The sequence below is a fragment of the Bufo gargarizans genome, chromosome 2, assembly GCF_014858855.1.
Source record: "Bufo gargarizans isolate SCDJY-AF-19 chromosome 2, ASM1485885v1, whole genome shotgun sequence".
Lineage (NCBI taxonomy): Eukaryota > Metazoa > Chordata > Amphibia > Anura > Bufonidae > Bufo > Bufo gargarizans.
The window spans coordinates 630,134,197-630,159,450 of NC_058081.1; the positions used below are offsets into that span (position 1 = coordinate 630,134,197).

General features: G+C 44.3%; 2 protein-coding genes across 2 annotated transcripts in view; one reads left to right on the forward strand and one right to left on the reverse strand.

The window, feature by feature from the left end:
• LOC122928889 (intelectin-1-like) overlaps positions 1–11,210 on the forward strand; it is a 33,585-nt gene extending 22,375 nt beyond the window's left edge. Inside the window, exon 7 of the mRNA XM_044282185.1 lies at positions 11,058–11,210. Coding sequence (XP_044138120.1) covers positions 11,058–11,210 — 153 coding nt within the window. The remainder of the gene's footprint in view (positions 1–11,057) is intronic.
• The window catches only part of RNF207 (ring finger protein 207), a 183,890-nt gene that overhangs the window by 88,364 nt on the left and 70,272 nt on the right, over positions 1–25,254 (reverse strand).

Sequence of the window (25,254 nt, forward strand, 5' to 3'; positions counted from 1 at the left end):
AATTTGGGCCTGCAGGGTCTCATTGGTTGCTTCAATGTTTGTATCGTCATCAATGGGTAGGATTTCAAATCTATTTTCCATTATAATGCAGCCATTTTTATGGGTGTCAATCTCATTGTCATTATCAATTTGTCTTCGTGTATGCACCCTTTGTAGGGGGAGGGGTTTGGTTGGGATAATTAGTACTTGTTCCTGAGGGTTATTCTCCTCTGAGCTGTTTTCATAGGTGGAGATATTGTCTAGTGTACAGTCACATATCGTTACCTCACTTTATACAGTCATCGAATACGAAAAAGGAAGAAAAGCAACAGAACACTTTCTGAAGAAAGGTGGGTTGATGCCAGAGAACCAAATTAGTTTTATCGGTGACTGCATCACTTTTATTTTGAAGCATAACTATTTTAAGTATGGATCCGACTTTTATCTGCAGACGTGGGGGACCGCGATGGGGACCAGATTCGCACCGAGTTTCGCAAACCTGTATATGGGTCAGTGGGAGGAGCTAACCTACCAGACCTCGGGCGGGATCGGTGCGAATCTGGTCCTATGGAAACGTTTTATAGACGACGTGATTTTTATATGGAAGGGAGATGAACTTTTATTAGAACAATTTTTAACGAATCTAAATAAAAATGACTTTTATCTGAATTTTAGTCCTACCTGGAGCAGGACCGAGATTAACTTTCTGGACCTGACCATATCCATCTCAAATGGCTCAATTTTAACAAAAACTTATCATAAACCAACTGACACGAACAGCTTCATACCCTTGAATAGTTGCCACCTACCCACCTGGCTCAACAATATCCCACGCAGTCAATACATACGTGCTAGGAGAAATTGCACTGACGTGGAGGATTACAAAGTCGAAGTAATGAAATTTAATAAAAAATTTATAGACAAGGGGTATGATATAAGAAAATTGACACCTATCACAGAGCAAATCAATAATTTGGATCAATGCGCACTTCTGCAGAACAAACCGGTTGAGAAAACAACAAATGAAAATAACCCACATATAATCGACATCCCTATTATCAGCAACTATAGCGAAGGTGCATCTACCTTCAAAAAAATCATAAAAAGGCATTGGGAAATATTAAGACAAGACAAACAAATTGGAGAAATGATGACAGGGCTCCCAAAATTTATATTCAAGAAGACACCCAACCTCCTGAATATGGTGGCACCCTCTGCCACTACAACAACAAAAAAACTACCTACAAATAAATGCAGCCTGAAAAAGGGATTTTTTCCGTGTAAATTATGCGCAAACTGCAGACTGAGTAATAAATCCATTAAAGGCCCAATTACAGAAATTAAGACAAAAGAGTCTACCTTCAAACTCAACCATTACATGACTTGCAATACGGCAGGTTTAATATATTATATAAAATGCCCGTGCCAGAAAATATATGTGGGTAGGACAAAGAGACTACTCAAAATAAGAATTGGAGAACATGTGAGAAACATACACAAAAAATTTGAGGGTCATCCGCTATCCCGCCATTATACACAGTATCATGCAAGCAAATTTAATGGATCCACCTTTGGAGGGATTGAAAAAGTACCCATTAACAAGAGAGGTGGCAATTACATAAAGGAGATGTCCAGAAAAGAAAGCAAATGGATCTTTAAATTAAACAGCCTGGCCCCATATGGCCTTAATCAAGAGATTGAACTGTTTGCATTTGATTAAATTAAATCTAAATACAAAACAGTACAGATAGGGTTAAATATTCCTGATCCAAACAAACCAGTGGTTGTCATGGGAACGGTAGCCTATTTATCTGCAGGAGAGACACACCTTACTATCCCTGACGAAGGAGCCCGTTTTGGCTCAGAAACGCGTCGGATTAATTGTGTCCCCTGTAGGCTTCCATACACAGTGCGGTGACGTCACACGCCGAAGTTCCCGGACTTCAACTGGGGTTCCCTCGTGTGAGTGGATTAGCTACCGGCCGGAGCGCCACCCACACTCGAGGTTGAGCCTGAACCTATCCGGATCCAACAACAGGAAGAACATCTCTGTAAGGATCGCCATCTAAAGCAGAATTAACCACTTGGAACCTTATCCACAGATCGCCACTTGATACAGGTAATCACTTGTAGCCTCATTAATGACAACATTAAATTTTAGTTGCCAGATTTTTGACCATTCCTCTAGTTTTCCTAAGTCCTTTTCCATTTGGTGTATCCCTCCAGGAACATCAACCCTGTTACAAATCTTTGTATCATCAGCAAAAAGACACACCATACCATTGAGGCCTTCTGCAATTTCGCTGATAAAGATATTAAACAATATGGGTCCCAGAACAGATCCCTGAGGTACCCCACTGGTAACAAGACCTTGGTCTGAATATACTCCATTGACTACAACCGTCTGTTGTCTGTCCCTCAGCCACTGCCTAATCCATTCAACAATATGGGAGTCCAGGCCCAATAACTGCACTTTATTGATAAGCCTTCTATGTGGGACAGTATCAAAAGCCTTACTAAAGTCTAGATAAGAGATGTCTACTGCACCTCCTCCATCTACTTTTTTAGTCACCCAATCAAAAAAATCAATAAGATTAGTTTGACATGATCTCCCTGAAGTAAACCCATGCTGTTTTTCATCTTTCAATCCATGGGATTTTAGATGGTCCACAATCCTCTCCTTAAGTATGGTTTCCATTAATTTCTCCACTATTGATGTCAGGCTTACTGGCCTATAGTTGCCCGATTCCTCCTTACTACCTTTCTTGTGAATGGGCACAACATTTGCTAATTTCCAATCTTCTGGGACGACTCCTGTTGCCAGTGATTGGTTAAATAAATCTGTTAATGGTTTTGCTAGTTCACCACTGAGCTCTTTTAATAGCTTTGGGTGTATCCCATCAGGCCCCTGTGACTTATTTGTATTAATTTTAGACAGTTGACTTAGAACCTCTTCCTCTGTAAAGACACATGCGTCAAAAGATTCATTAGTCTTCTTTCCTAACTGAGGTCCTTCTCCTTCATTTTCCTTTGTAAAAACTGAACAGAAGTATTCATTGAGGCAGTCAGCTAATTCTTTATCTTCTTCCATATACCTTCCTTTAGTTTTTAATTTGGTAATTCCTTGTTTTAGTTTCCTTTTTTCATTTATGTATCTGAAGAATGCCTTATCGCCTTTTTTCCCTGACTGAGCTAATTTCTCTTCTGCCTGTGCTTTAGAAGCTCTTATAACTTGTTTGGCCTCTCTCTGCCTAATCTTAGAAATTTGTCTGTCATCCTCATTTTGTTTGTTTTTATAATTCCTAAATGCTATCTTTTTGTTTTTAATAATTTTGGCCACTTCTGCTGAGTACCACAGTGGTCTCTTCCTTTTTTTGCTTTTACTGACAAGCCTAATGCAATTTTCTGTTGCCTTCAATAGTGCCACTTTTAAGTAGTCCCATTTCTCCTGGACTCCAATGAAACTGTTCCAGTCTGATAGGCACTCGTGGACCACTAATCTAATTTTAGAAAAGTCTGTTTTTCTAAAATCTAAAACTTTTGTTTTTGTGTGGTGTGACTCAGTCACTGTACCTATAGTAAACCACACTAACTGGTGATCACTAGATCCCAAGCTTTCCCCTACAGTAATATCAGATACCAAATTCCCATTTGTGAATACTAAATCTAAAATGGCCTCCTTCCGTGTTGGCTCCTCCACTACTTGCTGTAGAGATAATCCCAGTAGGGAATTTAGAATATCTGTACTCCTGGCAGAACTAGCTATTTTGGTTTTCCAGTTTACATCAGGAAGATTGAAGTCTCCCATAATGATAACTTCCCCCTTCAATGTCATTTTAGCTATTTCCTCAACTAGTAGATCATCTAATTCTTTGACTTGGCTAGGTGGTCTATATATCACACCTACACGAGTTACCTTATGATTATCAAGCTGCAAGGTAACCCAAACTGACTCCAAATTGTTCTCGCTAACTTGTATCAAATTAGATTTTATACTATATTTCACATACAGGGCCACCTCTCCCCCTTCTTGCCTACTCTGTCTTTCCTGTATAGAGAGGACCCTGGTATTGATGTATCCCAGTCATTACTCCCCTTGAACCACGTCTCAGTAACAGCCACTACATCTATATTCTCAGATGCCATTATAGCCTCAAGTTCATTGATCTTATTCCCTAGACTGCAAGCATTTGTAGACAATTGGCTGAAAAATACCCCCAAAGCATTAGGTTCCCACCACCATGTTTGACAGTGGGGATGGTGTTCTTTGGGTTGAAGGCTTCTCCTTTTTTACGCCAAATGAAGGAAACATCATTGTGACCAAACAATTCAATTTTTGTTTCATCTGACCATAACACAGAAGACCAGAAGTCTTCTTCTTTGTCCAGATGAGCTTTTGCAAAGGCCAAGCGAGCTTTAGTGTGCCTTATCTGGAGAAGTGGAACCCAGCAGTGTGCAGTGTCCATTGGATTGTCTTCCTTGAGACATTGCGACGAGCAGATCCCAGATTCACCAGGATGGCCTTGGTGGTGATCCTTGGATTCTTTTTAACCTCTCTAACTATCCTCCTGGCCAGCACAGGTGTCACTTTTGGTTTCCGACCACGTCCTCTGAGATTTTCCAGAGGGCGGAACATCTTGTATTTTTTGCTCAAATGTAAATAAAAGCTGAGAAATTGTTTTTTTTTTCCACAATAATGCCTCTTGTACATTGTCTTATTATCTTTTGGGAGACACCTAGGTCATTTCCCGTCAAAAAATTACTTGCTGGTTGAATAAAAGTAACTTTAAGTAAAAATTTGCCAGGGGTATGAATAATTATGGGCAGCACTGTATTTCACAGTTTTTAGTGTAATATGAGACAAAATAGGATTAAAGACATGGTGGAGACAAAGGAAGGAAGTGGTGAATAAACTATTTTGTGCATTTTCTTTGTTTATTGATCCTTTAACCCCTTAAGGACCTTCACCGGTCTCTAAATATGGCTCCCGCTCGCATGTGCAGTGGGCGCCATAGCTGCCCGGTTTCTGCTATTTTAAATAGCAGAGACCCGCAACACATGTACGCGATCAGCTATAAGGCTGATCGCATACAATTTCCCTTTCAGATGCAGTGTTCAAATATGACCACAGCATCTGAGCAGTCCGGAAGCGGAAGCCGCGCGCTTCCGCTTCGGTAACAGTGTTCCCCGGCTGAGATTGGGGAACTTGTTACATTGATCTAATAGACGGAAGCCTCAAGCAGGAGGCCATAAACTGCTGTTGCACTGGCGGCGGGGCCTGGTGCAGTTACTGTACTCCATTACACCGTTCCCGCTCACAGCAGTCTTTACATGTAAAGTCTATTTATTTAATACTCAAGCAGTGGCTCTGGTTTCTTAAACTAGCGTAATCGTCTGTAGTAGTACTCACTATCAAAGCGGTGGGCTGGCCGTCAGCGTAACGTCACTAACTCAGTCATGCTCCTCCCACTTCATTAATGAAGCTGGCGGAGCAGGAGCGTGACTGAATGAGTGCCGCTTTGATAGTGAGGACTACTACAGACGATTACGCTAGTTTAACAAACTAGAGCCACTGCTTGAGCATTAAATAAATAGACTTTACATGTAAAGACTGCTGTGAGCGGGTCCCGGTGTAATGGGGTCACTATTCACACAGGGACATGAGGGGACACATTAATAACGTAATACTGTGACATATAGGGCCATGAGGGGACCAGCATAAGATGCTATATGTGTGTCATCCACAGATCCCCCCATAACAGTGTCATCCACAGATCCCCCATAACAGTGTCATCCACAGATCCCCCCATAATAGTGTCATCCACAGATCTCCCCATATCAGTGTGTGATACCTAGATCCCCCATAACAATGCATCAGCCACAGATCCCCCCATAAGTCTCATCCACAGATCACCTATCATAGTGTCATCCACAGACCACCATTAGTTCAAAACTCACCAAAAGCACACCTTTTGGTTCAAAATTATTTTTTTCTTATTTTCCTCCTCAAAAACCTAGGTGCGTCTTATCATCAGGTGCGTCTTATAAAGCGAAAAATATGGAAAAGTGTTCAATGATGGCTATATAGCCATCAATGAACACAAATGATTGCCAGTTATAGTCACTCAGAGTGACTTAAAGGATAACTGTCACATTTAGACCCTAATTTCAATTTTCATATATGTAGTTACTAATAACATGATATTCCAGAATCAGTTACTATTAGACTGACTGACCCCATATTTAATAAGATTCAGCCCTTAGCAACCAGTCTGCATAAAACTGCATTTTCACTATTCAGTTAAGATGGCCGCCACTGCCCTCACCCTGAGGCTAATCCCGCCTACCCTCACTACCCACAATGCATTGAACTCCTCACATGCACTAGCCAGTAACAATAGCCCCCCAAAAGTGTCAATACCCAGAGCCCTCCCCCCTAAAGGGTTAATCTCCTGCAGCACAAAGGGGTCCACTTACCACATGTTGTTTTTATTTATACACTGAGCAGATGGCAGATCTCCCTTCCCTGGTCTGCGCTGCATTCTCCAGCTCTGCTGAGTGAGGGAGCATCTGCCAAGCGAAGGGACAGGGAGAAGTGCACACAGCCCAGGCACTGTTATCAGCTGCTGGGGAGGACCTGGCTTTAATCATTTACTTACAGTCCCTGGCTGTCAGTAATGTGAGCCTGCACACTGCTTGCTCCGTCTATCAACAGATAGACGGACCATGCCTAGCAACCCAATTTTAAGCACAGGTAAAAATAGGCAGTACAGGGAACAAAAATGTGGAATTAAGGGGTAATTGAATACACAGTGAAAAGTTGAAATAGGGCCACCAAGGTGATATTAATCACCACAATCCAATACTCCCAAAAAATTAATACGACAGTTATCCTATATCCAGTTATTTTATATTTTTTTATATTTATAAAAACTTTTTTTAACTTTTCTTTTTACTTTTTTAAAAAGCAAAAAGAAAAGTTAAAAAAAGTTTTTATAAATATAAAAAAAATTATTAAATTTCAAATCGCCCCATTTTCCTTAAAATAAAAATACTTGCCCAATATGAAAAATAAACATCATGGGCATTGCCACATGCAAAAATGCCCATACAATTAAAATATAATAATATTAATGGCATACGGCAAATGGCATAACGGAGAAAAATATAAAAACAGCCAATTTGCCGATTTCTGTCATTTCAACTCCCCAATCATTTTTTTTTTTTATAAAAAGTGATCAAAAAGTCGTACAATCTTCAAATTTGTATCACTGAAAAGTACAGATAGCCCCGTAGAAAATGAGCTCTTACACAGCCCCGTACACATACCGTAACTACAAAAAAGTTGTAGGGGTCAGAATATGGTGATAACTAGGGATGAGCGAATCGACTTCAGATGAAACATCCGAAGTCGAATCGCATAAAACTTTGTTTCAATACTGTACGGAGCGAGTAGTACCTTGGAACCGAACCCGAGTTCGGGAAATGTTTTTTTACAGTATAAATTAACTTCTGAAGTTATTATGCGAAGTCTAGCGAGACTTCGCGAAGTAATAACTTCGGCTCATCTGAGCCAATACATTCTAATACTGTACGGAGTGCTCGCTCAGTACAGTATTGAAACAAAGCCAGTAAGGTGCCCAGAGGGGCGTCATTCTTGCAGGAAGGAGCCCAGGCATGCCCTCGTACTGGGAGCAGGGAAAAGGGGGGCAGAGTTATGGCTTGAATGTGATGTAGGAGTGGCAGGTGGACACATTGTGGCAGGAGACGTGTCTGGGCTCCTTCCTGCAAGAGTGACGCCCCTCTGGGCACCTTACTGGCTCATTTGCATACCAAATAAACTGGATTTTCAGAAGATTGAAAACATCTATTGCTGGAACAAAGGCACATCTAGAAATAAGGTACTAAGTGCTATTAGGCTGTGGCTTTACTTCAATAGCGATTATCCTGGTGACAGATTTCCTTTTACTTATCTGGGGGATTTTCCTTCCTTTCTCTGGGTGGGCAGCAGCTCATCAAGCACCTGTGCCTCTCAGGATGCATTGCCATTAGATCTTGTTAAGCCCTGACTCCCTTGTATAAAAAATATAGTCCCTCACATACAGCCCCTGGGATATATACTGTATGGTAGGTCATGTCCCCACAATGTCCTTCTCCACTGTCTAGTGAGAGGTGTAGGTATAGAATTTAAAAGTAGCGATGAATGAAAGATGTCTCCACTGAGAGGAAGGGACTGGGGCAAGGAAGCCACGTGTGGTCCTCTGAATGCAGGAGAAGGTAGACTATAAGGATAAAGAGCAGGGGGACTACCAGAGAGCAAATTGTAATGTACATAAAAAACAACAACTTTACAATATTTTAATTGCATGTATATTGTAATTATAATTCCTTTACTGCACCATAAAACTTTCATTGGGTAACCCCTTTAATCCCTTAAGCCCTATTTCACCTTAAGGACTTGGCCATTTTTTGCAAATCTGACCAGTGTCACTTTAAGTGCTGATAACTTTAAAATGGTTTGACTTATCCAGGCCGTTCTGAGATAGTTTTTTCGTCACATATTGTACTTCATGACACTGGTAAAATAAAGTTAAAAAAATCATTTTTATTTATAAAAAAATACCAAATTTACCAAAAATGTGTAGTTACTTTACATTCCCCATATGTCTACTTCATGTTTGGATCAATTTGGGAATTATATTTTATTTTTGGGGGATGTTTACAAGGCTTAGAAGTTTAGAAGAAAATCTTTCAAAAACCCACTTTTTAGGGACCAGTTCAGGTCTGAAGTCACTTTGTGAGGCTTACATAATAGAAACCACCCAAAAAATGACCCCATTCTAGGAACTACACCCCTCAAGGTATTCAAAACGGATTTTACAAACGTTGTTAACCCTTTAGGTGTTCCACAAGAGTTAATGGCAAATGGTGATAACATTTCAGAATTTAGATTTTTTGGCAAATTTTCAATTTTAATCCATTTTTTCCAGTAACAAAGCAAGGGTTAGCAGCCAAACAAAATGTTATATTTATTGCCTCGATTCTGTAGTTTGCAGAAACACCCCATATGTGGCCGTAAACTACTCATTTTTTGTGGGATGAGATGACGGTTTGATTGGCACTATTTTGGGGTGCATATGACTTTTTGATCGCTTGCTATTACACTTTTTGTGACGTAAGATGACAAAAAATGGCTTTTTTTACACCGTTTTTATTTTTATTTTTTTACGGTGTTCATCTGACGGGTTAGGTCATGTGATATTTTTATAGAGCCGGTCGATACGGACGCGGTGATACCTAATATGTATACTTTTTATTTATTTATGTAAGTTTTACACAATGATTTCATTTTTTAAACAAAAAGAATCATCAATTTAGTGTTTCCATAGTCTAAGAGCCATAGTTTTTTCAGTTTTGGGGCGATTATCTTGGGTAGGGTATGATTTTTGCGGGATGAGATGACAGTTTGATTGGTACTATTTTGGCATACATGCGACTTTTTTGATCACTTTTATTACCTTTTTTGGGAAGTATGGTGGACAAAATTTCAATTTCGTCATAGTTTTTATTTTTTTATTTTTATGGCGTTCACCGTGCGGGGAAAGTAACATGACCGTTTTATAGATCAGGTCGTTACGGACGCGGCGATACATAATATGTGTAGCGTATTTAATTTTTTAAATTTTTATTCAGTGATAAATGTTTTTTTATCTTTACTTTTTTCACTTTTTTTCACATTTTTGTGACCCAGACCCACTTGGTTCTTGAAGATCCAGTGGGTCTGATGTCTGTATAATACAGTACAGTACACTATATAGTGTATTGAACTGTATTTTACTTACACTTTGTCTTAACAGATCTATGCCTTTAGCATGACCCTCAGACCCCACTATAAATACAGGCAGCCTGCTGGCCACAGGTTGCCTGTTAATTCTGGTTATTTGTTGGACTACTGATTACTCACCTGATCCTGTTCCCTGACGATCCTTTGCCTGCTCCTCCTGCACTGTGCACTCCTCCTGGTATTGTGACCTCGGCTCCCACCTGACTACTCTTTGTGGACTCCTCTGGTACTTCTCTACTCTCCTGGTATTTGACCCCGGCTTCTCCTGACCATTCTTTGCTTAACCCTTTGTACTGCGTAGCTCTCTTGGTTCTGACCTGGTCCGTTCACATTCCGTTATTTATCTTGTCTGTCTTCCCAGCACGTATCCTAAGTTAGGGACTGCCATCTAGTTGTCCCCTGTCATTAGGACTTGCGAGGCAAGTAGGCAGGGCCAGGGGTGAGGGTGGAGTGCAGTGGTCACTATCCTCCCCCCTGTGTGTAGTGTACATGACCGTCACACCCTCTGTCCCTCTCTTCTCCTTAAACGCCCCTCTTTTTGATCTGAGGGAAAGATTTGCATTATTGCATTTACAATATTGATCAAGAAAGTGTTTGTCTGGCTCCTATCTGTATATTTGACCCCACCTTGTACATTATTTCATTCTTTGATGAAATTAGAATTTTAGAAATGTCTAAATTCAGATCATTTTTGTGCTATTGTGCGCTAAGAAAACTATTAAAGTGTATTCCGATGATCAGGATTGGACTTTTACACAATGAACCATAAGTGTCCCCCTTTGACCGTCCAAAAAGTTGGGAGGAATAGATAATGGACAAACTGTAGAGTCTGACCTTACATGTATAAGCCCATGTTATCAACCTTGGCTGTCACTCATCCGTGCCATGACTGAAGACGTTCAGACTGACTAGACAGGGCAACAGCAAGACCTTGGGTCATTTTACACAGGCAGATACCCTTCCAGTAGCAGCATGCTGATCAGCACTTGTCACCTGCATTACTGACATAACCCGCCCGACCACCCGACAAGAGGTGATTTGCTGCAGTTTTAGATGGGGCAATGATCGGGAACAAGTGTTGTTTGTTCCTGAATCCTGATCATCGGAAGGTGTAAAACGGCCCTTATCCCATGAAATACATATGTTGTCATTCAGTACAAACAAAAAGTGCTAGATTAATATATTGCCCAGCATATGTGACTGCATTATTTACAACCCATTCTTGTATTTGCAGCATTGCATTGGAGGAGGGGGATACTTTCCAGAAGCAAGCCCCAAACAGTGTGGAGATTTTCCTTCCTACGACTGGGATGGATATGGAGAAGGCAGTGGATCCAGTTGCAGCAAGGAAATCACAGAATCTGCTGTTCTCCTCTTCTATCGCTAACCAGCTGTCTGTACTGATCCCCTCACGTCTGTACTGATAAATGCTGCTATATGGATAAACGGTACAGAATAAAGCTCTAGATTAGATAAAGCAGTAGATGTCTCCTGCCTCATTTTGGGAGGTGAGTACAAGCAGCAGCCTTTTCAGTGGATGAGGCTGGCCTCTGCTCAAACAGGAGGTTGGAAATAGGGTGGGTAGATGTGACGTGCATCGAGCAGTGAAAGGTCAGATTGTTTACTGCTGGTGACGTACCTGACTTCTTCTCACTATGCTAGGTCGAGACTTCCACTTAGCAGTGAGCCCGGTGACATCACCTACACAGAGGAGTGGTCTGTAGTGCTGCCTGTTTTGGAGTTGGGCACTGTGCTACTTTGACTCTGGCAGCGCTATAGACTGCTCATCTATGTAGGTGACGTCACCGAGCTCACTGCTAGGTGGAAGTCTCCACCTAGCACAGTAAGGAGAAGTCCGATCACCGGCAGTAAACAAACAGATCTTGCTGTCATGATCAGTGTGGGGGAAAAACTCCACACTAAACACAGGAGGGAAAGGAACAGTAACTGTGCCTGGAAAACCAACAGGTGACCTCCTACACAGCCATAATCCGGGCCCTAACTACCTATCAATATGAATAGACCTTGAAGGTAGGAATATTCCAATGCTGGGTACCTAAGCCCTTATATCCCTATAAGGCCCTGGAATGAGGTTAGGACCAGAGACAACACATTCCTCCCCAGATGGACGAATGGAAGTCTCTGTTTCAGGCCCAGAAACAAACAACAGAGAATATAACGAACACAAAACAATAAAAAAAGACAAGACTTATCTGAACGTAGAAAACTAACAACTCCAGAAGCACCACAGAGTACAAGCAACCAGCTAGTTAAAAGGCAGGAAGAAAATCTATAAACCGCACCTCCAAGAGTGAGAAGAGGCTACTTATGGGAAAGGCAAATCACCAACAAGCAACACCTGAAGCAAGGGGTGTAGCATTCACCAAAACACAGACACAATAAGATCCACAGTGAACGTGTCAATTTAACCCATGGGTTGCCAGTCTCTCCGATCTCCTTCTACCTGCCACGGGAACGTTCATGACAGGATAAGGTTGGCAGTGGACCAACTCCCAGGATATCCTGTAAGAACCGTACGATGATGTTCCTCCAACACCTTGTGACGCAATTCCAGTGGCACAAAAAGTTTCCCAGAGTGACACGAGTCTGGTATGTCTCCCTGCGCCTCTAACACCTTCACTTCAAGGTCAGGGTAGAGGGCGGATATCACCACACCTTCAGACAGTATCAGACTCGGATTTTTGAAATCACCACCTCCAGGGAAACTACGTGACAAGGCGTCCGCCTTGACATTCTTAATCCCAGGACGCTAGGGGACAGTGAAATTGAATCTGGTGAAAAAAAGGGCCCATCTGGCTTCTCTTGGGTTCAGTCGTTTCGCCGACTCCAGATAAACCAGGTTTTTGTGATCTGTGAACACCGTGATCGGATGAATCGCTCCTTCCAACCAATGATGCCATTCCTCAAAAGCCAATTTAATGGTCAGCAACTCTCTGTTACCCACATCATCATTTTTCTAAGCGGGGGATAGTTTTTTCGAGAGAAATGCATATGGTCGCCATTTACCAGGTGATGGGCACTGCGACAAAACTGCTCCTACCCCCACCTCGGATGCGTCCACTTCCACAATAAACGGTTGTGACACATCTGGCTGCACCAATATGGGAGCAGAAGAGAAGCATTCCTTAATCGCAGAATCAGACCATACAGAGACATCCGTCCCTTTCTTAGTCATGTCTGTTAAGGATTGTACTATTGTCAAATAATTCTTAATACATTTTCGCTAATAGTTGGTGAATCCTAAAAACCGCATAAGAGCCTTCAGATTTTCGGGTCGATCCCAGTCCAATACAGCACGGACTTTCTCAGGATTCATTCGAAAACCCGAAGATGACAGCAGGTAGACCAAGAACTGCACCTCGTGTACCGCAAAAACACACTTCTCTAATTTTGCAAACAATTTATTATCCCTTAGAATCTGTAACAGCTGTCCCACATAATTCTGATGTGTTTCCATGTTAGGAGAATAAATAAGAATGTCATCCAAATACACGATCACAAACCTCCCCACCAGGTGATGAAAGATGTCATTCATAAAATGTTGGAAGACCGCCGGGGCATTGGTCAACCCGAAAGGCATGACCAGGTTCTCAAAGTGCCCCTCAGGAGTATTAAAAGCAGTCTTTCATTCATCTCCTTCCTTGATCCTAACCAGATTATATGCCCCCCTTAAAGGGCTACTACCATCAGAAATACTGTTATGTAGCTGACTGACATTAGCTATGCGCTAATGTCAGGACTACAAAACAGTATGTTTCTAACATTTGTTCCTGCAGCCGTTTTTGTAAAAAAAGCACTTTTATTATATGCTAATGAGCCTCTAGGTGCTATGTTGGCGTAAAATCAGCACCTCGAGGCTCCGTCCACTCACCCTTTATCCTGCCCAGGTCCCCTGTTCTGCCCGCCCAGCACCTCTTGATTGATGCCACGGTCCACCACATCGTTGACGAAATCCCACGCCTGCGCCGTTCACTTCTGTCTTCGGCAGTGAGTGAAGGCAGCTCTCCTGATGCCGTGTTCCTCACTGTGACGTAGTCGGCGCAGTGAGGAATCCGGAACAAGGAGCGCATCATTCACTCACTGCACCTGCGCCGAAGACAGAAGTGAACGGCGCAGGCGTGGGATTTCGTCAACGATGCGGTGGACAGTGCCATCAATCAAGAGGAGCGGGGCGGACAGAACAATGGACCTGGGCGGGATAAAGGGTGAGTAGACGGAGCCTCTAGGTGCTGATTTTACGCCCATATAGCACCTAGAGGCTCATTAGCATATAATATATATATTTTTTTTTTTACAAAAACGGCTGCAGGGACAAATGTTAGAAACATACTGTTATTTAGTGCTGACATTAGCGCATCGCTAATGTCAGTCAGCTACATAACAGTATTTCTGGTGGTAGAAGCCCTTTAAGTCCAACTTGGAGAACACCTTGGCACCAATAATCTGGTTAAACAAATCGGGAATCAAAGGAAGAGGGTAAGGATTACTTATAGTAATCTGATTGAGTTCACGAAAATCCAAACATGGCCGAAGACCTCAATCTTTTTTTTTTTTTACAAAAAAACAAAACCTGCAGCCACTGGAGACTTGGATGGTCTTATGTGCCTTTCTTCAAACTCTCGGCAATATATTCTCTCATGGCCTGCCTTTCAGGTTCAGAAAGATTATACAACCTAGATTTAGGCAATTTAGCCCCGGGAATAAGATTGACAGGGCAATCATATTCCCGATAGGAAGGTAAATCCTTACATCCACTCTCAGAAAACACATTGAAAAACTTGGATATAAAAGAGGGTACAGCCTTAGTAGTAACCACAGAAAAGGATGTATTGAGACAATTATCAATGCAATAGTCCCCCCAATCCAGAATCTGCCTAGCTTGCCAATCGATAGTTGGATTATGCTTTCTAAGCCACAGTAAACCCAGAACCATAGGTGCAGGGAGACCTTCCAAGACAAAACACGAGATAACTTCTTGATTAAAGTCACCCACTCTTCATCTGATATCATGCAAAACTTGAGACAAGCACCTCTGAGTAAGAGTGGTAGAATCAATAGCAAATACAGCAATGTCTTTTTTAGGCTGCTTTCACACTAGCGTTCGGGTGTCCGCTCGTGAGCTCTGTTTGAAGGGGCTCACGAGCGGACCCGAACGCAGCCGTCCAGCCCTGATGCAGTCTGAATGGAGCGGATCCGCTCAGACTGCATCAGTCTGGCGGCGTTCAGCCTCCGCTCCGCTCGCCTCCGCACGGACAGGCGGACAGCTGAACGCTGCTTGCAGCGTTCGGGTGTCCGCCTGGCCGTGCGGAGGCGTGCGGATCCGTCCAGACTTACAATGTAAGTCAATGGGGACGGATCCGTTTGAAGATGCCACAATATGGCTCAATCTTCAAGCGGATCCGTCCCCCATTGACTTTACATTGAAAGTCTGGACGGATCCGTCCGAGGCTATTTTCACACTTAGCTTTTTTTTGCTAATATAATGCAGACGGATCCGTTCTGAACGGAGCCTCCGTCTGCATTATTACTATCGGATCCGTTCAGAACGGATCCGATCGAACGCTAGTGTGAAAGTAGCCTTAAATGTACTTGGTGATAACCCGTGCAAGCGGACAAACTGAGCATCAATCAGGTTGACCCCGGCCCCGCTGTTGACAAATACCTCAATTCCCACAGTTTTTTACTCTAGCGCCACCTCGGCAGTCAGAAGAAATCGGGTACTACCAGCAAAGGACAAATGCACATTCCTGACTCCCCACTCACACCTCCGATAGTCAGATGGGATTTAGATGCCCTTTTTGTTTCTCTTTTTGCCGCTGAATGCTTGGACATATATTGACAAAATGTCCCCTTTGCCCGCAGAAAAAACATACTCCCTGCTTGCGACTCCTACTTTTGCAAGCAGATCACGGAGTAGCTCCCCCTAATTGCATGGGTTCATCCCCAGGTATAAGCTTAGGAGTCTCTTTACCCAAAGAGTCAAAGGAATACGGTACGATATGTAATAGAACGTCCTGAGAGAGTGGGGCCTTAGATCTCTCTCTCAGGCGTCTATCAATACGTACAGCCAAAGACATAGCGGCTTCCAAAGACTCAGGATTCTCATGAAAGGCCAAAGCGTCCCTCAGCCTCTCAGATAATCCCTGACAAAACTGGCTACGGAGAACTGGATCGTTCCACTCAGTATCAGTAGCCGACCATCTAAATTCGGAACAATAGATCTCCGACGAACGCTCTCTCTGACGCAGGCTGCGTAATTTAGTCTCAGCCAGAGAGGTTCAGTCCGGGTCATCATAGATGAGACCTAAAGCTCTGAAAAATGCATCTACTGATCGGAGAGATCCGGTCAGCAGAGAAAAAGCCCAAGACTGGGCGTCCCCTTTAAGCAACAAAATAATCATACCCACTCTCTGGCTCTCGTCCCCAGATGAGTGTGGACGCAACTTAAAGTACCATTTGCACGCGTCCCTGAACCAAATAAAATTATCACTCCCCCCTGTCACACACACAGGGGGATGGGGAAGTGACCACTGAGCTCAACCCGCACCCCTGTCCCTGCCTACTTGCCTCGCAAGTCCTAGTGACAAGTCGACAAACCCTCAGCTAGGATAAGTGCCGGGAAGACGGACAATACAAACAACAGAGAAGTCAAACAGACCGAGTCAGAAACCAAGAGAGCAGCAAGTAACCAGAGGAGCAAGTGGAGGATCGTCAGGAAGAAGCCGAAGTCAAAAGCAGGAGGGAATGCCAAGACCAAGGGATGAGACAGACGGGTAGTATCAACACGAGCAGGAGCCAAACCAACCAGGTAAGTAATCGCAGGAAGGACCTTAATAACAGGCAATCTGTGGCCAGCAGGGGCGCTAGTGGAGTCATGTGACGTGGCCAGAGTTCCAATACAGCCGAGCGCCGAGTGAGCAGCTCGGCACTCAGCCCTAGTGTGGTTACCACGAGAACGGGCGACGCCGGGCGCGCCGATGACGCGAGTGCGCCCCGGCCGTTTCCGCCTCCTGGAACCACGCACAGAGTGCATCGTGACAGTACCCCCTCCTTCCACACGTGGCCACCGGACCCAAGGCCCCAGGCGACATGACATTTTTTAACAAGTCTAGAAGCATGAACATCCCTAGCTGGTACCCAGGACCTTTCCTCCGGTACATAGCCTTTACAGTGCACCAGGTACTGTAAAGAGTTACAGACTCTCCTAACATCCAATATCTTGTAAACCACAAACTCCACAGAATCATTAACCAGTACTGGCGGTGGAGCGGACTGTAAAGGAACAACAGGAGCAATATGTATTTTAAGCAGAGATTTGTGGAAGACATCATGGATGTGGAAAGATTCGGGCAGTTTCAACCTAAAAGATACTGGGTTAATTACCTCCGTAATCTCGTACAGACCTATAAAGCGAGGTGCAAACTTTTTGGAGGCCACCTTAAGAGGCAAATTTTTAGAAGATAGCCACACCTTCTCCCCAACCTCAAAATACATCCCCTTAGAATGTTTCTTATTCGCTTTGATTTTTAGATTGTTTTGAGCTTTTTCTAGGTTCAGGGTTAGACGAGGAGACAGATGACCCAGAATGAAAATGAGGATGGAAACTGTAATTACAAAAAAACATGGTTGTTTATCGCAAATTCTGCCAAAGAAAGGTACTTAACCCATAATTTTTGATCATCGGAGACATATGACCTGAGAAACTGTTCCACAGACTGATTAAGTCGTTTAGTTTGCCCGTTACTCTCAGAATGAGAGGCAGACGAGAAAGACAATGAGATTTGGCACCTCTGACAGAATGCTCTCCAAAATCTAGACACAAACTGGACACCTCTATCAGATACAATGTTCTCTGGAATACCGTGCAAACGTACAATTTGTTCTACAAATACAGAGGCCAGAGTCTTAGCATTAGGAAGCTTAGAAAGAGGAACAAAATGTACCATCTTGCTGAACCTATCGACCACTACCCAAACCACAGTTTTACCCTCTGCAGGTGGCAGGTCCGTGATGAAATCCATAGAAATATGAGATCAGGGTCTACTGGGAATGGGTAGGGGTCGCAACTCACCAGCAGGGCGAGCTCTAGGGGTTTTAGACTTGGCACACACCTCGCAGGCCAACACATAGGACTTGACATCCTTGAATAGGGTGGGCCACCAGTAAGACCTTGATACCAGCTCTTTAGTACTCAATACCGGGATGTCCACACAAAACAGAATCATGACACTCACCCAACAGCCGGAGACGGAATTGTTCGGGGACAAACAACTTATCTGTTGGTGTGGGTGCTGGGCAGTGGCGACTCTAGGAACAATATATAGGGGGGGGCACAAAGATACCACAGTCAAAAATGGGGGGGCACAAACAAAATAAGTATATATCAATAAGATTACAAAATACGAGAGAATTGCGGTATGCAGGGATACAGTTATAATAAAGCAATTTACTTACAAAAGAAGCTACTCAGTCGTCTGCTGTGCTGTCCCCTGCTTGCTTCCACGGATTCTTTCCCCTTCTTTCTGTCTCTCGTCAGTGCACAGGCGCACTGTTATGGTGGATCTGTGGAAGACACACTGTTATGGGGGCATCTGTGGATGACACATTATGCCTCTCATTAGCCCTCATTATGCCTCTCATATCAGCCCCCATATTAGCCCTCATTATGCCTCTCATATCAGCCCCCATATCAGCCCTTATGCCTCATTAGCCCCCATATCAGCCCTTATGCCTCATTAGCCCCCATATCAGCCCTTATGCCTCATTAGCCCCCATTATGCCTCTTATTAGCCCCATTATGCCTCTTATTAGCCCCATATGCCTCCTATTAGCCCCCATATGCCTCCTATTAGCCCCCATATGCCCCCTATTAGCCCCATATGCCTCCAATTAGCCCCCATATGCCTCCAATTAGCCCCCATATGCCTCCAATTAGCCCCCATATGCCTCCATATGCCTCCAATTAGCCCCCATATGCCTCCTATTAGCCCCATATGCCCCCATATGCCTCCAATTAGCCCCCATTTGCCTCCAATTAGCCCCCATATGCCTCCTATTAGCCCCCATTTGCCCCCATATGCCTCCTATTAGCCCCCATATGCCTCCAATTAGCCCCCATATGCCTCCTATCAGCCCCATATGCCTCCTATCAGCCCCATATGCCTCCTATTAGCCCCAAATATGCCTCCGATTAGCCCCAAATATGCCTCCAATTAGCCCCCAAATATGCCTCCAATTAGCCCCCAAATATGCCTCCAATTAGCCCCAAATATGCCTCCAATTAGCCCCCAAATATGCCTCCACTTAGCCCCCAAATATGCCTCCAATTTGCCCCAAATATGCCTCCAATTAGCCCCAAATATGCCTCCAATTAGCCCCCATATGCCTCCAAATGCCCCCATATGCCTCCAATTAGCCCCCAAATATGCCTCCAATTAGCCCCCATATGCCTCCAAATGCCCCCATATGCCTCATATTAGCCCCCATATGCCTCCAATTAGCCCCCAAATATGCCTCCAAATGCCCCATATGGCTCCTATTAGCCCCCATAATGCCCCCAGCAGCCACATTTTTTATAAAATAAAAAATAAAAACACTTACCTCTCCTGCTCCTGGACGGATGCCGCCTGCCATTTTCTCCTCAGTCGACTGTGCTCTAAACTGGCGCGCACAGCGTGAGGTCACAGAGCGACCTTACGCTGTGCGCAGCCCTGCACAGCCGACAGCCGAGGACCAGGAAGTGGTGAGTACAGAGCGTTCACCACTTCCTGGTCCTTCGGTACTAATGAGCGCTTCTATAATGGAAGCGCTCATTAGTATTCACTCTGGGGAATCAGCGGGGGGGCACCCGGGGGGGCAAGGGACAACATAGGGGGGGCAATTGCCCCCCCTCGCCCCCCTCTAGCGACGCCACTAGTGCTGGGCCAGATGTTGTTCTGCCTCAATAGGAGCCGTAAGATCTTGGGACAAGGCTGCTAAAAAGACATTAGCTGGCAGTATGGTTTCAGGCGGTGCGTCCGTAGGCTGAAACGCACAAAAACTCAAAGATAGAGCATCTGCCTTCACGTTCTTACTTCCTGGCCTGAAAGTTATGGAGAAATTAAAACGTGCAAAAAACAATGCCCATCTGGCTTGATGGGGATTCAACCTCTAAGCAGACTCAAGAAACATTAGATTTTTGTGATCAGTGACAACGGTGACACAATGTTTAGCCCCTTCAAGAAAATGCCTCCACTCCTCAAACGCCCATTTAATGGCTAGCAAAACGATTCCCCAAGTCATAATTTCTCATTTTCTGGAAAAGAAGGCGCAAGGCCTTAAATTGGTAAGACTAAAGGGGCCTTGTGAGAGGACTGCCCCTACTCCTTCCTCGGAGGCATCCACCTCCACAATGAAAGGTCTCTCTTGATCCGGCTGAATAAAAACAGGAGCGCTACTGAAGACCTTTTTAAGAGTTTCAAATGCTTCAGTAGCTTCAACAGACCAGTTATCCAGGTCCGCCCCTTTTTTGGTGAGGTCGGTCAAGGGTCTAGCAATTACCGAAAAATTCTTTATAAATCTACGGTAATAATTAGCGAACCCTGAAAAACTTTGTAAGGCCTTTAAGGACGAGGGCCTTACCCAGTTCATAATTGCTAATACCTTGCTAGGATCCCTTTTAAAGGCGTGAGGAGTGAGAACATACCCGAGATATAATATATCTTGTACCCCAAAAACACATTTCTCCTGTTTGGCAGCCAATTGATTCTTCCTCAAAACCTCCAACACTTGTTTAACATGAAACACACAACTCTCAAAATCAGGGGAAAAAAATCAATACATCATCACGAATTTACCTAAGAAATCTCTGAAAATATCATTCATAAAATTTTGGAACACCGCTGGCGCATTACTGAGTCCAAAAGGCATTACAAGATATCCAAATTGTCCAGCTGGAGTATTGAAAGCTGTCTTCCACTCGTCTCCCTCCTAATTCGAATTAAATTATATGCCCCCTTTAAATCAATTTTAGAGAACCAGGAAGCCCCCAGTACTTGATTAAACAAATCGAGAATAGACGGGAGGGAGTATTGATTCTTAATCGTAATCTGTTTTAATTCCCGATAATCGATACAAGGTCTGAGGCCCCCATCCTTCTTTTTGACCAAAAAAAATCCCGCCCCCATAGGAGATACAGAAGGCCTAATGTGCCCCTTAAGGAGACATATTCCTCCATGGCCTTGCGTTCAGGCCTAGAAAGATTATAGATGCGTCCCTTGGGAAACCTGGCACCCCCTATCAACTCAATGGCGCAATCGTAAGACCTATGGGGCGGTAGACTCTCGGGGTCAGAGGAAGAGAACACATTCATATATTCCTTTACGACTAGGGGCAATGTATCGGATTCTAATGAGACCCCCGCATGCACGAGTCGCATTTAAGCCCCCATTTCACCAGTTCTCCCTTGGTCCAGTCAATAATGGGATTATGTAACTGGAGCCAAGGCATTCCCAGTACTACCTCTACTGGTAGGTTTTCAAGAACTAACAGGGAGCATTTTTCAGAGTGGCACACCCCCACTGTCAAGGATATCTCGGGGATGAAATACTTCACGGTACAGGGGGTGGAATCAATAGCCATGATGTGGATAGGAGTGGGTAGGGTCAAAATTGGAATGCCCAACCCTAGTGCAAATTTATGATCAATAAAGTTGGCAGCAGAACCAGAGTCAATAAAAGAATTACCAGAACATTTGTTATTACCCATGGAGATAGTAATAGGTACTAATAACTTACTCTTGACCACATTTTGATATACCTGCTTCTTAGGCTTCCCCTTCTTGATCAATTTACCGGAGGAAGACTTCTTGGAGCACTGGTTAATCCAAAGGTCCGAATCTCCACAATAGAAACAGGCCCCACATCTGCGACGCTGATCTCTACGACTCATCCTGATCTGCATGGGTTCCTCAGAAGAGATATCGGCTCAGCTCATAGGACAGACCTCTGGCTGGACTGCCTCCTGGGGAAAAAGCAAACGTTCCTGCCGTCTCTCCCTAACACGTCTATCAAGTCGAACAGCGAGTGTCATAGTCTCCTCCAATGTCTCAGGAAGCTGATAGTTTACTAATAGGTCTTTAAGATTCTCGGACAAGTCTGACCTGAACTGGCTTTTAAGGGCTGGTTCATTCTAGCCAGAGAAACACACCATCTTATGAACTGGATGCAATACTCCTCTGCAGGTTGATCTCCTTGTACCAAAGCCTTAAGAGCAGTCTCAGCTACCGTGGCCCTGTCAGGTTCATCATACAAAATTCACGATGCTTGAAAGAACCCCTTGACGGACCTGAGACAACTAGCGTCAGAAGGCAAGGAAAAAGCCCAATCCTGGGGGTCCCCCTGTAGTCGGGAGATAATTATGCCCACTAGTTGGCTCTCAGAGTCGGATGACAAAGGGCGCAATCTGAAATAAAGCTTACAGTTCTCCTTAAAAGAAAGAAACTTTTTACGGTCACCAGAAAAGGGTTCTGGAAGCTTTATCTGAAGCTCCATATGATTACTAGGTGAATGAGGAATGGAGGCACTCTGTCCTGATTCATGTAAGTGGAGTTTCTCCCCTAACTCCTGAACCATCTGAGTCAAATTAGAAACATGCTCCGTCAGGGTAACCAATGGATTTATGGTAACAGTGGTAATTTGGGCCTGTTATTCTGTCACACACACAGGGGATGGGGAAGTGACCACTGAGCTCAACCCGCACCCCTGTCCCTGCCTACTTGCCTCGCAAGTCCTAGTGACAAGGGACAACTGGTCGACAAACCCTCAGCTAGGATAAGTGCAGGGAAGATGGACAATACAAACAACAGAGAAGTTAATCGGACCGAGTCAGAAACCAAGAGAGCATCAAGTTACCAGAGGAGCAAGCGGAGGATTGTCAGGAAGAAGCCGAAGTCAAAACCGGGAGGGAACGTCAAGACCAAGGGATGAAACAGACAGGTAGTATCAACATGAGCAGGAGCCAAACCAACCAGGTAAGTAATCGCAGGAAGGACCTTAATAACAGGCAATCTGTGGCCAGCAGATTGCCTGTTTAAATAGGGCGCTAGTGGAGTCATGTGACGTGGCCAGCGTCACATGACTCCTGAGTACCGAATACAGCCGAGCTCTGAGTGAGCAGCTCGGCACTCAGCCCTAGTGTGGTTACCACGGGAACGGGCGACGCCGGGCGCGGCCCGGCCGTCCCCGCCTCCTGGAACCACGCACAGAGCGCATCGTGACACCACCCGAGAATCTATACGGGAAAGCAACTTTAGGTTCAGGACAGGTCAGGTAACCACTACTAGGATCAGCCAACAGTGGTCTCTGCATCTGTGAGACGGTCGAATGGAGGTCATCCACCTCCAAAGACAGCCCCTGTAGCTGTCCGGTCGGTGCAGCGATAACATCCATGGCTGAACTGATACAGACAACAAAATCACGGTTATTTTTAGCGGTTTATAATGTCACGATCAGTGTGGAGGAAAACTCCACACTAAACACAGGAGGGAAGGGGAACAATAACTGGCCTAGAAACTAGGGAAAGAACAGGTGATCTCCTACACAACCCTAATCCCGGCCCTAACTACCTATCAATATGAATAGACCTTGAAGGTAGGAATATTCATATGGTGGATACCTAGGCCCTTATATCCCTATAAGGCCCTGGAATGAGGTTAGGACCAGAGACAACCCATTTCTCCCCAGATGGACGAATGGAGGTCTCTATCTCAGGCCCAGATACAAACAACAGGGAATATAACAAACACAAAACAATAAAAAAAAAGCGCTATGCAGCTCAAGGCAAAGGGGAGCATCGAAGCAAGGAAATACTCCAATGCTCCACTCAAATACAGTAAAAGAATAAAGAATAGCTTATATCGGGTTCACCTCTGACCCCAGACAACCCCTTTAACTGATCACCACTGCTGGGTTCCGGCTCCATCAGTTTTGCAGGTCTTGGGTCTCTCAGTATCAACATCCAGTTTGGCATGACTGCTGCAGCCGAACGACTGGCCTCAGCAGTGATGTGTCACCCATGCGTCATATGATCAAATGACAAGACACATGGGTGACACATCACTGCTGAGGCCAGTCATTGGCCGCATGACTTTGTGTTAAACCGAATACTTACACGAGGAGAACCGAGACCTGCAGCACCCAAGTGGGAGCGATGGAGCCAGAACCCTAACAGGAAGTACCTTTTCCCTAGATGGTCCAGAGCTATAATGGATCCTCTTAGGTTTTACATACCTGCCTTTTGCTCTCCAGGTCACAGTTGGCACACTGTACAATCTCTCCGGAGTCAGCTGAGCTGTCCACGAGGAACTTCAACAATCTGTCCACTGGGGGCAGAGCATTGTTTCCCTTCACTATAGACTGGTGCCTGCAGAATACAAACATACAGAATGAGATTTACTCAGTCAAAATGCGCCAGAAAACTAGAGTACATGCTTTACACCACATTTATGAGCAGTTTTAGAATTATTTTTTTCACCTCCCACAGTCCTGGCCACCAGAAAGGCTGGCACTTTTCCCATAGTGTGCAAGTTCTACCACTGCTGCTGTATTGCTGGGTGGTCTTAACCCCTGTATAGGAGTAGTGTATAATGTGATGGAAAAATTTATGAAGCCAGCAAAAGGAAGCAATATGGACAATCACAGTACATTAGTAAGTGCCTTGTATTAATTTTCTTTACCTGATAAACGCCATTTCCTAAGTGAGACAACCCCTTTAAATCTGGACATTAGATATGTGTCAGCAGATCCTGCCAATTTTGATAGTACCTACCAATAATCAATCATATAAATATAGCTGAACCTCAATATCTCTTGTAGGATCAGACTTTAACCTCTGTTAGGGTCCATTCACACGACCGCAAATGGGTCCGCATCCGTTCCGCAATTTTGTTCTCTATGGGGACAGAAAAGATGCGGACAGCACACAGTGTGCTGTTCGCATCCACATTTTCTCTGCTGCGGCCCCGAACTTCCGGGCTCCGCCAAAAAATAGAACATGTCCTATTCTTGTCCGCAATTGTGGACAAGAATAGGCAGTTCTATAGGGGGTGCCGGCCAGGTGTATTGCGGATCTTCAATTTGCGGATCTGCAATACACTAAGGACGTGTTAATGGACCCTTATCCTTAGTTTTCCTTCCTGAGATAAGCGGTGTCAGATAATCTGCCAGCTGCTTATTGGTGTTGGTCGAGTACCAAAGTGCTCGGGTACTCAAGTAGAACACCTCGGGATGCTAGGGTGCTCTACCGAGCACCCGAGCACAATCAAAGTCAATGGGAGAACCCGAGCATTAAACCAGGCACCCCCTGCTCTGAAGAGGGAGAGGAGGGTGACTGGTTCATAGGAAAAGGTCAGAAATTTATGGAAACACCACTGA